The sequence below is a fragment of the Leptosomus discolor genome, chromosome Z, assembly GCF_034619465.1.
Source record: "Leptosomus discolor isolate bLepDis1 chromosome Z, bLepDis1.hap2, whole genome shotgun sequence".
Classification (NCBI taxonomy): Eukaryota; Metazoa; Chordata; class Aves; order Leptosomiformes; family Leptosomidae; genus Leptosomus; species Leptosomus discolor.
This window is the reverse complement of record NC_141419.1, coordinates 80,239,030-80,254,120: the sequence shown is the minus strand read 5'-3', so window position 1 is coordinate 80,254,120 and position 15,091 is coordinate 80,239,030. Positions and strand designations below refer to the sequence as shown.

At 37.9% G+C, this 15,091-nt stretch overlaps 1 protein-coding gene across 2 annotated transcripts in view; it reads right to left on the bottom strand.

The window, feature by feature from the left end:
* Nucleotides 1–362: 362 nt before the first annotated feature.
* The window catches only part of NADK2 (NAD kinase 2, mitochondrial), a 29,996-nt gene continuing 15,267 nt past the window's right edge, over nucleotides 363–15,091 (bottom strand). Inside the window, exons 2-12 of one of the 2 annotated variants that reach the window (XM_086479644.1) lie at nucleotides 13,959–14,047; nucleotides 13,495–13,583; nucleotides 12,101–12,182; nucleotides 10,595–10,678; nucleotides 8,010–8,146; nucleotides 6,901–6,979; nucleotides 4,370–4,513; nucleotides 2,161–2,216; nucleotides 2,024–2,077; nucleotides 1,435–1,558; nucleotides 363–540 (exon numbers count right to left, since the gene is read on the bottom strand). In XM_086479644.1, the coding sequence (XP_086335770.1) occupies nucleotides 402–540; nucleotides 1,435–1,558; nucleotides 2,024–2,077; nucleotides 2,161–2,216; nucleotides 4,370–4,513; nucleotides 6,901–6,979; nucleotides 8,010–8,146; nucleotides 10,595–10,678; nucleotides 12,101–12,182; nucleotides 13,495–13,583; nucleotides 13,959–14,047 (1,077 nt within the window). In that variant the 3' untranslated portion in view covers nucleotides 363–401. Of the gene's footprint in view, nucleotides 541–1,434; nucleotides 1,559–2,023; nucleotides 2,078–2,160; nucleotides 2,217–4,369; nucleotides 4,514–6,900; nucleotides 6,980–8,009; nucleotides 8,147–10,594; nucleotides 10,679–12,100; nucleotides 12,183–13,494; nucleotides 13,584–13,958; nucleotides 14,048–15,091 lie in introns of those variants that run through there. The other variant, XM_009961862.2, reaches the window with a different exon arrangement.

Here is a 15,091-nt window from a genome sequence, read left to right as displayed (position 1 = left end):
AGTGTATGTATGAAGGTGTTTAGTTTCATCAGTCCCAGACTGTTACTAAAAAACTGTACATCTGAATATTTAATGCTACTGACTTTACACTTGAACCCATTTACCTGTGTCTAAAAAGATGTTCTTTCATGTTTGCCTTACAGGTTAAAATGTCAATTTTCACTGAAGTTAGAGGTAAGACTTCACACATATTTCTTTCACACCACATACAAAAAGAGCTTAAATATCAGGCTAAGGTTTCTCCAACCCAAAGGAATGAAAAGCATCCCAAGCTTCCTCCAAATGTTCTTGCGTCCAAAAAGGCCATCTTCCAACATAGTGCAGCACCGTGATATGCTGTCTATCTCCAGGAGTTCTCTGTCTGGATCCAGAATTGTTTCAGCAGAAAACACTAGGGACCTTCATTCTTCCAGCAGAACAGTGCATAGTGCATCCTCTGTATCGATCATTATTGAAGCTATCGCCCCATCATTGAACTCAAAAGATGTTCCTCCATCTACAACCATACATGCATCCCAACAACGGGAACGGACACAGACTCTGCAAAAACCCAAAAAAAAAAGTTTTCACAAAATACTTTAAAAAATTAAGTATTTCACACAAGCACTTTTCTGAACAGAAAGATGGGTTCTTGGACATTCCTTTGCATGGGTCAGTAAAGGTTTAATCACATAGGAGCATACTTAGAGATGAATTTAACATGTTAAATGTTAAAATGGCAGATTTACCAAATAATCTAGTTTGGAAGGGCATCTAGTCCAATGTTCCACTCAAAGCAGGACTTACTTTAAGACAGATTAGGTTGCTTAGGACCTTGACCAGTCAAGTTTTGAGTATCTCCAAGGACAGTGATAGCACAATCTCTGGGCAACCTGTTCTACTGCCTGACCATTCTCACTGTGAATTTTTTTCTCCTTTTTTTATCATCAGAATCTTACGTCTCACAAAATCCTGGCTGTTGCCTCATATTCTGCTCTGAAAAGTTAAACTCAGTCTCCTCTGTAACCATCTATTGGTAGCTGAAGACAGCAACTGGATCCACCCTGCTTAGTCTTGTCTCCTCCAGGCTAAAGAAAAGAACCGTTTGAGTCTCTTCTTTATATACTGTGTGTTTTGGCCCTCTAACCATCTCAGTGGCCCTTTCCTGAATTCACACCAGTTTGTCAATCCTGTATCTCATACTGAGGTAAATGGCACACACCCAAAACTGGGCAGAGTGAGACTCTTATTCTGTAAGATTGTGCATGGATCAAACATTAAAAAGGTGTAGGACAACTTGGAAACATTTTCTTCCTGTTATGCAAACAATACTCAAGCCTCTCAAAACACAAACTGGATGTTGAAACACTTCAAGGAAAACTCCTGGATTACTTGTACTTTGACAAATACACGTAATGAAATAACTCTTCAGTGATTTCTACAGCCAGCTCTTACTTGGAAGAGAAGCCACGCTGCCGGCTACTTGAGAAAACTCTGTTTACAATAGGTTCTCGAATACTGAAAAACATCTTTGGTTCTTCTGGACTGTAGAGCAGGGACTCATTGTAATCATTTGTTACTGTAAATAGAGAAATCAGCCATTAGTTTCTTCCAGAGAAAATCAGTTCTTCTCAGAAACACAAATCCCTGCAGGAAAGAGCAGCTTCCCTACCAAGAGGGAATATTGAGTCTTGCCAGATGCTCAACAGGCTTCACCTGCAAAAAAAATTAATTTTACAGATGATTTCCTTCAGTTCTATTGCATTACACTCAACAGCTCTGTTCAGGTGATCAAATACATTAAGTGTCTCAAATCTTAGGAGAACTGAAATTCTCCTGAAGATCTATACATATAAAAGTCCAAATAAGTGCTTTCAAATAGTCAAGACATTTTTCACCAAATGTGCCTAAATAATGTTTGTATGAAAGACTAATACTGCAAGAGTGCCAATATACAAAAAGTAGTGCTGAGAATTAAGAGTACAAACAAAATGAACAGGTCAAAGTTAAGATACCTTAAAGAAATCTTGCCTTTTTCACTAACCTTTTTGTACTAGTTCTGTGTTCAACGGCATATTCAAACTTCCATGCTTTTTAGCTGTTGAGCCAAAAGAGAGAGCTCCAATTAGACATTTGTATCTTTACATAAATTTGGCCAGTAAAGCCACACTGTTCACTCACCGATCTTAAGGATCTCTTCAACAGCTTGATGTGCAACCTTGTTAATATTATAGGACCTAGACAGAGAAGTAGAAATCTTGTTTGCTAAGCCATACAACTTGGGAAGAAAACAAAACAAAACCAAAGCAAAAAATCTTGCATGCAAATGAAGAACTATGTTCAACATCAAGTTAAAAAAAAATGCTATTAAGTGTGAGCTGAAATCAGTTTCTTCAAAAAAATGCCTTAAATTAAGTCTTGGTTTGACAAAAGGCATGTGAAGTCTTCAGGAAAGAAGAGCACGGCACACAGGATGTAGTCTCCTTATCATTAATCCTCCTGCCTTAAAACTCCAGTAATTGCTGATTTAATTCTGCATTAAAAAACACTGAAGCATGACAGTTCTGCAGATTGTGTGTTCTTATCCCTTCTATCCACCTCTAATTAATTCCTTCTGTTAGTTCTTATTTATGGGACCCAACACTTCTTTACAAATATTACGCGTCTTCGTCTGTACCCTAATGGGCAGGCTTCAATCTCACAAGAATCAGTCTATATAGAAAAGAACAGTCAGATCAGACACTTTTGCCTTTGCCGTATTTGGATGCACAAGTCAGCCATAAAGCCTCAGTCTGAACCAAGCCTAAACTCCAATAAAAGTCTCCCTCCTGTGCCCAGGCTCAAAAGGGATTAGGTACTAATCACAGCCTCGGTGCATGACTTTGAACATCTCAGTTGCCCAGGTCTCAATACAGCTTAAAATCCTCAGTCCAGCACTTCTGTCATGGGAGTAAAATACCCAAGTCTGCAACAGACATCCGCTATACATCTAACAGACTACAGAGCTGCTGAAGGGTGGTTGTCCAAGGGCCGCTCTCATATACTTATTGCCTACCTGCAAGCCTGAGCAGATGCTAGCAAGAAACTGGGATGGCACAGTTTGTGAAATTGTTTTCTCTCTCTCAACAAGATGGCCTTTTTTGCAATATTTGGCAGCTGAAGTGAGCACTTGGACATTTAAATGCCTCTCAGTCCAAGGGGTCTGAAATCCCAGGAGAGCCTCTAAACCACAAGCTAAGGAAGATCACTGTAGTTGTCCAGCAGTACAAACTGATTACAGCAATGGAAATGGGCAATCCTGGAGTTTGGTCCCTCATTCTGGGATTGCACAGTACGGAGTATATAAGCAAATGAAAAGCATAAGAACAGCTTTGAACTAAGACTGTACATTCCCAAGGTACTGAACACTAGGAAAGTTCCCCTAGCAGTCTGCCAACTTCATCCTTGGCAGCCTCCAGGACCCAGTTATGCTGACTGAATACAAAGTTCTGAATTACAATGAAGAGTAAAACCCAGTAACCATGGTTACAGCATGAATATTCATTTTTGAATTTAATGAAAAGCTTCAGTTTTAGTTCATCTTAGCCTGCCACATAAATCCAGGGCCTGTTGTACAACTTTAAACTATAAGCCCAGCCATATTTCCAAATGAAAGAGGCTCTCACTGTACATGTCTCTCACATCTCAAAATGAAATTGATTAGACTTACATGCAGGACTGCTGCTTGTTTAAACTAAAGTTAAGATAATTTATCCCTTTGATTAAGCTAGCACAGCTCTGCTTAGATATGCCTGTCTTTGTTTAAGGGGAATATTTTGGCAAAGAGACTGTGTCCTTTCAATTAAGTTTGAAAGAGGCAAGAGGCTTGGAAGTAGAATGGACAATAGATGTGCCAGAGAACACTTCACACTGTTTCTAAGTACATGTTTTCCCATTCTTCTTAGAGCTTATATTTTTGTAAGTTTTCTGAGCTACTTCATCCAAGCATTTTAATTTTAGCCAACAAGAGTAGTTCGCAGATCCCCCCAATATGCTCTGCAAGTCAGAACAGAATCTCTTTCCCTTTCCACCTCCAACCATTCATCTCCATGCGTGGCATGCAACCTCTTTCACCAAAATTACATCTAAGGTAAACTTCAGTCTCAATGCCTCAGCTCCTCACCCTTTCATTTCTTCTTTCCATACCTACAAGTGAGGGGTGCTCTGCTGCTCTCATACACCCGAGAAAGCTTTGAACCACACTGACAATGAGAAATTTGGACATAACTGACATGCACTGACTTATCCATAGCCCAAGAGATTCTCAGTATGGACAAAATGCTTAAGCAAAATTGGTCCATCTAGCTTATCTGAAGCAGTATTTCATATCAAAGCAGTAACATTCACTTACCATGCTTTTGATCCTGTTCCAGTACACACATTAAGCCCTGAACTCTTCTGTTTTTCCCAAGGACCATCATCAACTGATATCTCATAATAGGAGGCCCTATGAAGCGAGAATTTAAAACTGGGTTTGCAGGACTTAAAGTTCTCCCTGAATAAGACAGAACACATAGCCTTATCAGGCACATAAAAATTTAGCGGGGCTAGTTTCAAATCTGGATGACAATTTCACAGGTTTTGCAGTGTGCTTCTGATTCAGCAGCCACTTTTGATTCATATTTTTTTATATGTGTTTTATATCAGTTTTTATAACGAACAGAAGTGATTTGCAGCATGAAGTTCTAGGCAATTTTTCTGCAGCCACTTTTCATATTAAATTATGCACAAAGAACTCTGTGGTTCATCTGGGAAAAGCTTTATATACAAGCAGGGTTTGCTGGACTTACAAATGAAACTACAAATACATTACCTTCCTTGCTAACTGTTGAACTACCGAAAACCTGTGTTTATGCTGTGATTTGGTCTCATAAAATTACATCAGGGAACACCAAGAGGTAAAGCACTCCAACATCAGTAAGTAATAGCATGGCTTCAAGCTGAAATCTTGATCACTTTAGTAATTAAAAATCCACTGTGATTCTTCATGAACAGTTTTAGTTTTACAACAGTCAACAACGTTTCTCTCCAGGGCAAATTCTTTCTAAAACTCAAATGCAGGAGGTCTTGAAGCATGATTATCATTCTGCATGGTATTATTCATATATCAGGGGATTCCTAATGTCAGGCTTAGAGAGACCAGACAGCCTGTCTCTGTAAGCTTCAGAACATCCAGGGGTGTATTTATGTACAAAAGTTACTGATGTTCGTAGTGCCTAATTCAAACAGTATGACATAGTCTTCAGATTAATAGAGACCTCTTAGGAAAACACCACCTTCACTGTGTTCAGCATGACTGAGTTTTACCTTTCTTAGTAAAAGCAGATTACTGAGCTGGTTTAGGTGATGAATGTTTCAGTCAACTAGTATGTTTCATTTCAACTAGAAATACACTTCTTGAATATTTAGTGTCAAATAGTTTAGACTCTTGGTAACTAAGGGTATTTCATGTACTCACTTCTGAGAAGATGGGAAGATGAAAAAACTGGTAGCAAATTAAGAACACAGGTGTGCAGCTTGATTCAGTTTAAGATAATTTTTGCAAGCTGGGTATGAAAGGGTTTTGTTTGTCGTCTTTTTTTCCTTCAGTTTCCTTGTTGTCTTAACTGACATGCAGAATAAGACCTTGGAAGGAGCACGTAGAGCCATTTTGTATTAATATACAACAGACTTGTGTATTTGAACCTTACAGAAGATTCATCTGTGTGACATCATTATTTAAGTCTTCAAGTGTTAAGGTTCTGTTAACACAATATTTACTACTAGAGATTTGTTCCTCAATGCTTCTCAAATATACTGGAAACAAAGAGAAAAAAGTGTTTGTGACACTCTGAAGTAAAGAGAGGGCTATTACAAAGTGTTGGAAAGCAGCTTTGTGTTCCTGTCACTGCATGTTAAAGAAACTACTTAGAATTTTGATAAAGTTAGGTTTGATTAAGTAGAGAGCAAAATATGTATCTCTTTGAGACTAATTCCTTCTGCCAGTCTGAGGCTGCAGTCCAGATGGAAGATAAAGCACTCAAGGAACATTTATACTGTTTCCAAAAACAACCACAGTGTCCCAGGCACTGTACAAACACAAGAAGATGTTACACTCTATAAAGTTTTGTTTGCTTGGGTTCTTTTAAAAAGATACAGACTAAAGGGAAAAGGGATATGAAGTACAAGTAAAAGTTTGGCCAAATCTTGACCAAAGATCATGTTTTAACTCCTTTCCCACAGCCCCAGTCACATTCCTCGCTGGCAGGGAATCATTCAGCTGGCAGAAACACACTAATCTTCAGAACAGAAAGGACGGTCAAAAGGTATCCCGGATAATGCAGTACCAGGCTTTGATACAAACTCATTTCTTAAAACAAGGAATGAGTGTTTTCCCACAATAACAAAGCTTCTGCCAAAAGCAGGCTGATACCTTTGCCTCTAATGACAAAGAGGCAACGCAAGGAGTACTAATAGCTAAATCTACTTCTGCTTGGTCATGCAAAAAGCTTATGAAAAGGTATTTAAGAAGAGATGCAGGAGAGGAGGCAGTTTAAGGACAGATATTTAAATCTTCAGTCCGCTGTAAGGTAGCAACTGAAGGCATATGGTTACACAAGAACTATCCAGGAAAAGAATAAACAATGAAGAGGAAAGAAAACAGCCAGGAATAATGAAAGAATGGCTAGACAGGAAGGTTGAAAACCAGAAATTAACATCACTGCACTTACATCTCTGAAAATACACTTTGTAATGAGGAACAATACAATCAATGTTATATATTCATGTACTAGAACTCAAATTTGACAGCAAAGACATCCCAACACTGACTGTCCGCTGCAATGTAATAAAAAGAAATTACGTCAATTGTGCCTTGCTGCAACAACAAACAATTAAACATACCTGGATGAAAGAGATTCCCCAATGAAGACTTCATTGAGTGCTCTCACTGGTAGAAGGTGTGGACCAGAAATGTCAGATCCTGCAGATATTGAATGTAACAGTTTTGAATCATTGCTCTAACCCTAGGTTTTCAAAACCAATTCACGACTCATTGGAGTATACACTCTACTGCCTGTGTTTGTGTTCTAGGCCTAGTGCTCCATTTTCTTCAAGGACTCAATTTTTCACTGGTTTAGGCTGTAGCCAGTCACTGTCCTTTACTGGAGACTACAAATATTTGAACCAAGGTCAATAAGGCAATGACATTTATGTTCAGACATTGCTTTCCCTGAAAACTCATGGGCAATCAGACAGATCGAAATCTTCTCTTCTGTCAGTCACTCTGTCAGCCTAGTTAAATTCACCGACAGTGACTGAACAGACATTTTTGATAAAGTTCAAAGAATTTGACTTTATACCACAGGGTAATTAAGGGGGATTAACAAATTGTTCCTGTTGACTAAGGACTTCTCGGTGAGGAAATGCAGTGCTAGACACAGGTTAAGGATCGAATTGTGCATCTTCAATCCATCAAACAAAAAACAGTCAAAGGTGTCTGATGGCCAAAGAGTTACCCAGGAAGAGATTCTCACTTCTAATTCCTCATTTGCTTGGTGGCACTCTATGACCAGCTTTTTCAATTGTAAAGGAATCCACCTCAAATTTAGCACAAGAGCACATGCACACGCACACACACACGCTTTTAGTGTAGAGCAGCTAAACACATGGTAAAATGTTAACGTGGTAACCCCAAGTGTCTGTAGTAGCCCTAAGAGACATAATTTTTAAAAAAGCTCAGCCAGCAGATAATACTATTTACAAACATGTCTAAATGAACTGTTAATACTGAAAACTGGTTCCAAGTGTGCAGTCCAGAATAAACTTATAGAAACAAAAAATACTCCCTTCTAAAAAAACCTTAATCTAGGTCTTCAGCTAATGACAGTTGTCTCTCCCTGTCTCTCAAATACAACAACCAGACTTCAAATACTTTAATTCTTACAAATCTTTATCTCCTATTCCAAGTTATCATAGCAAAGTGATTATATTCTTGTCAGATTTTAACCTACTTTGATCCTGGATTCTTTCATTTATGTGAGCCCTGCTGTGTTGCTCTTGGCTTAGCTGCTGTTCATGTAAATCTACAGGGGTTGGGTTAATACCAGTTCCTTCAAGATACAGTCGGATTCTTTGTCGCCACTGCCACCTTAGAGAGGAGAAAGAAGTTGGTATCAGTAGCTGAAATATTCATTACAGAATTAGCTAGGATCAGAGAGTCTTCACTCTCAAAGCAGAGCATCTTAAGATTAAAAGTTAAATTTATTTAAGGTCAAATTTCAAGTTTTATAGCTTCCACTATAACTTCTAAATTTAGAAAGTTAATCACACTAAAACGTAAATACTTTACACTTGCCAATCTAATGGTTTTTGCATGTGTAAAATAAGAGGACAAAAGTAGTCTACAAACATTACAGATAACTCATCTTTTCAGGTATGTGATCCTAACTTACAAATTCATAACTGATGCAATGATTTTGAGAACAAGCAGTTCTCAGGAATTCATACCGCAATACATGATGTATTTTTACCATCTTTTGTTTGTATTTGTAGATTTCCAGAAAAGCAGCTCTATCCACCGCTTTATGCATAAGGCCACAAGTATCCTTTCATTTTAAGAATGTCTCCCACGCTATGAACTTTAGGATGCTTAAGAGGAACTCAAATGAAGAAAAAGAAGGATATAAAGGTGTTCTTCCTTAAGCTGTTACAACATTCAGATTTTTATTTTTTCCTAGAGGAGGTATCAATTCCTTTTTCCTCTTAGAATTTAGAGATTATATAGAACAAAATAGTACTAGTAGTTTCAATTAAGAAAGCAAATCACAAGGGAGTGTTATTGAGCACATCTTTTCCCAGTTCAGATTGTTGATACCCAGCTGACAGTAACAAGCTTACATGTCTCCTCAAATTACAGCAAGGAAGACTTAAGCTTTATATGACTAATTACTAGTTTTTCCTCATTGTTACCCTTGTAGAGCCTCATTCAACACATCCTCAGTATAACTACCTATCTGCCCTTAAATTCCAAGTATGGTTTTAGGCAGTCAGTCAGACAGCACACAACAAGTATCATTATGCTAGCCTCCTTACAATACTCATGCTGGAATATGTCAAAACCCCACAAAATTAGAACATAGGACTGTACCTCTATTATACCCATATTCTGAGATCCTGTTACACTATTGACCATTTAAAAAAGCAACATGGGTAGTCTGATACAGTTTATCCTTTATAAATCAATAATGTTGGTTGTTTCATGTGACTATAAGGTGTGCTCACACAGGCTGTTGCACTGACTGACACTTCAAGGATAAGGAGAAAAGACAATACCCCTTTTCCAGTCTCTGGCACCTCACCATCCTTATCCAACTCTAGGCCATCAGAAGCTCTTCCAGACAGGCTACCCAGTTACTCAACTAATTTAAAGGTTTCTTAGGTCCAAATAAACCTGAGAACTGCCAAGTGAAACACCCACTCAGGTCCTTGCTTAGGAGTATTAGTTCCTGTTATTCTGGTAGAATAATCAGGGAGATCCTCTCCGTTTCACTCTGGTGAGATTGCTCCATAATGAGCAACAATAGGAGTGTCAACAACAAAAATGTAACATGGCATGCACCAGAACATCAGAAGTGCCTAGATTACCAAGGAGGGTTACCTACATTAGCACTACCAGCTTTACCTAAGCAGTTTGGCATGACGGAGATTTAAAAGCTTCTGTTTTCTAAGTCTCAGAATACGTGAGCTGAAAGTACCTTTTAATTTAGCAATACCAATTGAAACCCCTTCAGTTACTTATAATTAATCCTGATGACTGTATTCTCCTCATTTCAGAACTTTTCTATGTCACAAATACAGTTATACTTCAAGCTACAAATTAAATATGCTAGAAGGATAAGCAAAACCCAATCGCTACATATTTTCATGTGAATGACTTCTGTTTGATGGTTTGCCATCATAAAAGTATTCTGGAATGTTAACACACCACAGAACAATGTCTCTTTTTAAACAGTTATTAAAAAACTCTTCCCTAGTCTGTCTTTTAACATTCAGATTGCTTCCTCCTTAATTCAAGTGAGATTCTTCTATTTTAAGAATATCTAGTATTGAAAACATCAAGCTATCCTCAGCATAAAGAAAACCTCTGCCTTACACTAATCTGTTAACAAAATTTAAGCCACTCTACCTTAATCACCAAAACCCCAGATACAACACACTGACCATGTCCTAACTGTATTATGCTTCAGCAGCTTCTATTAGTATGGCCCACCACTGTACTACATATGCTTTCAACTGTTAAAACATGTAAACCAATACACCCTTTACAAGAATGCAGTTCCTCATTTATGAAGTCAGAAAAGAACATCAGTTACTGAAAGTCATAACAAAAGCCTTTTTGCTGGAACTGGCAGTCAATTTTATCCTTTGTATTTCCAATCTCACACTTGACCACATTTTTCAACACATTAAATATTAAGAAAGAATTAATTATTTGGGGCATTAAGATTTTACTATGCATCGTCTTCTCCTTAGGAACATCATTAAGTATTTTTCAATCATAATATGTTTTGGAAAACCAAAGATCAGTGAATCCTACCTGAACTCACCACGATAAAGCTTCTGTAGTGCTTCAGGAAACGAGTGTGTATATCTCACAGGCAAGCATAAGTGACCCTCTGATCTGGTAGCAAAAAAGGACATTGAAAATGACAGTATAACTATTAAGACTTGGTACCTTTAAAAAAACAATACAAACATCTCTTTCTGTTACAGAAAGCAAAGCCACACTTTGAGCTTTACGAACCTATACTATTCTTACATAATAGCACATCAGCAACAATACACCTCTTTCAGCTCCTGAGGTGTGTGTGGGTGACACATAGGATATTCCTCCCACATTTCCCCTAAAAATTGGCTGTTCAGCTAGTAATTCTGCAGGAATATGTAGGTACTAACATAGTTCCTGTCATCACAGTTCTAGGCAAGGTATTCAAGCTTAGTAAAGCTTGCAAGTTAGAAAGAAAATTTCCGACATTTACAGATAAGCTAGTGATACAAGGCAGGTAAGCAACATGCCTGAGATCAGAAGAATCCCATGGCAAAGCCAGAAGACTACACTGCTCCCCCCTTTCATGAGTGATATTTGATAACTTGAAGCCACTGTTATTTGAACCCTGCTATTCAGGCTTGATACTGTAGAATATCTATTCACAGCATTTGAAAAGTTTTGGAAGAGGAGTAAGGTATGGAAGGAATTAAAACTTTTGGTCACCACTTTCTTATCTACCAAGATTAAATTAACTGGTAATAGCAAAAGCAGAAACCTAAATCTGGAAATATCATCAGACAGAGCCTTGGCGAATTCTGCGTTTTACTTGCCATCCATTTGAAGGTTATACCAACCAGGCACACTGTACCCACCTGTCCAAATCAATCTTACAGCTAGGTGGATGCAACTTGTGTGAGTTTATAATAGGACAACTAAATGCCATTAATTGGCTCAGGAGACTATGTTCTCTGAGCTATCACAAGATTTACATGAAGAAACCAGAACAAACTTCTTCATCTGAGGCCCTATCAGATTTCCAATAGGATTCACCATCACAAAATGGTGTTTCTGTGTGTTCATGTGAATTACTTATTTCTGTTTGATGGTTTGCCATTATAAAAGTATTCTGGAATGTTAACACACCACAGAACAACGTCTCTTTTTAAACCCTTCCCTAGTCTGTCCTTTAAAATATAGCTTAGTTGCTTTTGTTAAGCTCCTTTTCCTGTTTCTGTTCTATACTGAAATCTCTAGCCCCAAACTTCAGGTTAGTAATACAGGTTAACTAGCTGCAAGTGCTGTTACACCGGTGTAAGAAAACAGCTGTGGCAGTTTAATACAGTCATGCTGATCCAATACTACTTATGTCCTCTCAGATGAGACAGGATAACTCATTGTGGAAACTTTTCTAATAAAACAACAGGTTCAGTTGCTATCTGCAATCCACTAAAACAGACATTTACACTGCCAAATGCTACATGCATGCATCATGAAATCAGATGCATATTATGCCTGATACTAAATGAAGCACTGCTTTCCTAAACGTGTTTTTACCTTTCAGGATCAGTATTTACTCCAATAACTGGTTTAAATTTATCAAAGACCTTACTGGCTGCCAGCAACATTGTACCATCACCTACAGAAAAAGCAAAAAAAAAAAGTTAATTTCACTTCACATTCTATTATCCCAAAGATAAATAGTCTCACATGTACTGCAGCATTACCACTACATGCTTTAATATCAACAACTCATCAGTTAACTGCACAAAAATAAAGTAGGACCACAAAACTACTGACACCTTTCAAAGCAGAGTAGTGACACTGAATTCAAGATGGCAAATGTGATCGGAAAAAGTACAACATCTGACAGCTATACATGTCCAGGCAACTGAATTTGGCAGAAGCAAGTTTGAAAAGATATTTATGGAAATTTCTGTATGTTTATCAACTGGTAAGATAAATTCTTTAAGAAAATACATTTAGAAAGTATCGCTAATCAAAGCCAAGGGAGACAGGAAATAATACCAAATTTTACTGTCAATCACATGAAATCCTCGGATGATGCATCACTTTCCAGCTGCTTGCCTCATAACCAGGACAAATATCACCACAGCCAAACTGGCACTTTAATCTCCAGCTTAGAGGAGTTCTTTGAGATCTACAGCAGTATATCAGGATGCTTCAGGGAAGTACACATACCCCTTTCTAGCCATTCTGCATAGTAACCAGTAGGTAAGGGCGAAGTGGACCAGTGGGGTGGAGAGAAAGGCGGAGCAGTGGTCAAGTCTAACTACCACGGGTGACTGAATATTATGTCAGAGCCCAGCAACACACTGCAGTATTTGACGCAAATCACAAAAATCATACGGAATGAACTGCTGCAATCCAATGCTAAAAAGAAACAATCAGGATAATTGCTCTGTTGGTTCATTTAAAAAGCTCTAATCAGTGTCACAGGCCGCTCAGTAGTTGCATCCTTTTACATGTACCATGCAAGTAGCTACTCCAGTCACTAGAATTAAGTGTAAAAGCAAGAAAGACCATTGAGCAAGGGAAGGAAAAGCTAGTATGTTATTCTCCACCTCACATACCAAAAACAAAAGAGTAGGGTTAAGGGCTATGTGTAATCACATGACAGCAAGCATTTTACCCTCTGTAGTTGAAAACTAGGGTAAACTCCCCAGTTTGTACTGTTTTACATAAGACAACTAAACATTTCCAAAGTAGTCATGCACTGGGATTCACTTCCTAGAGTTACAATTTTAGATACTAGAGGTAGAGAGGATCATCACAATCATTGCATTTTGTCATGTTTTCTGACAATCAGATAAGCAATTTGGTTTCAAAATATGCATACCTCCAGATGCTTCACACACTGCAAAATATTTTTGAAAAATCTATCTATGAAAACATACTGAAACAAATACTTCCCTTCCACAAAGTCGTACCTCCTGCTGATATAACAGCATCTGCCCACCGAACTGTCTCTTCGTTATATTCTCGACGTTTCACAAGACGAACTTCTATCCTCTCATTCCTATAAAGTGCAGAAAAAGTCTGAATGTGTCCTATACTGTTCCTTGTCACATCCTTCTGAAAAACTGACATGTAATTAAGGACTAATTAAACTGGTATTCGGCTGGTAAGCATTTGACACTCACACAAATCCTTTACAGCTTTTTCATTTGTTTTCAAGAAAATAACATAGCGTATTAGTTAAGTGAACCGAGCTAGTTCACATTACAATTACAATTGTTTCAGGAATGACTGTTCATCTGCATCATCTGCATCACCCTGTTTTCAGTATTCCCATTTTAATAGAGCTTGTGGCACAAAGCTTCCTTTCGTTGTTTCACACAATCTGTGGGTATTTGCACTGTATCTGAAATGCTCAACATCCATATATTCTTACCGTAAACTGTCTACAACATGCTCCACATTTTTTGTATGAATGCGATGCCGCTCCAGCAGTCCAGCATAGTTAGATCCCTTCAAGGCAAGCTGTAAGACATAAATTGATTTTGTAGAAGTTAATCACTACAGTAAATGCTCTTGAGTAACACAAATAAAAGCTATAGGAAAGCATGTATTGTATCTCAGTAGAGACACACGCTTTTATAAACATGCCATTAATTACATCAATGTATATATACCAGTCAGCTTACATTGACCAGCTCATTAAATGAGTTACATGGCCACAGCAGCCAAGAATCACAGACCTTTTAAGGGCTCTACACAAATATGCAAACAAGTGTGCTTCACTGACTTCTACTCCACTTCAGACACTTTGCTTTCCCCAAATCTGCTGAGTAATTTAAGCTCTAGGTTAATCTACGCAGAATAGTTATACTAACTATACTTCTGTCATGTGCTAAAAGCACCCAGACAAAGAGCTAATTACCTTAAGAATTATAAACATTGTGCTATAGAGAAAGAGGACAACAGGAAAAGCAATAGGAATGACGATTAAGAAAACAGGAATCTCTGAAATACCTAGAGCATTAACCTTCAACTTGTATTTGAGCTAAAATGAAAGACTGCCAAGTGCTGATAAAGGTGACATTTCCCCTGCGTCAAAAGAAGCTTAAGGACAATCTACCGACTCCCTTTGACACTGTCCTCTGGATTACAGACCAAGTTTTTTTCAAAAAAATTCACATCAATAACAAGACAAATAGTATTTAGCAGTTGCATTCTAGCATCATTCCTCTTGGAAGCCAGAGAATTTAAATATTTAATCTTGACAGACTCTTAAGAGGATGGAAACATTTTGCGGTTCATAGACTCTTACGAGCAGGTACGTAAGACTGCTGGCTGAAGATTAGGGTTTTTTTGCAACAGGTTTCTGTGTAAGTAATTCAGTCATCTATATGCATTCATTCTTCACCTCACTTAGTGCTCATCTGGGGCTAAGTACTGCCAAATATCTGTTTGCATGGAGATTAAGCAAGCAAAAGAAAGTGTGTGAAAAGCTTGTTAAGCAAAAGGAGTTTATAAATACATTCATAACAAAAGTGATCCTGCTTTGCACAGCAGGCTAGACTA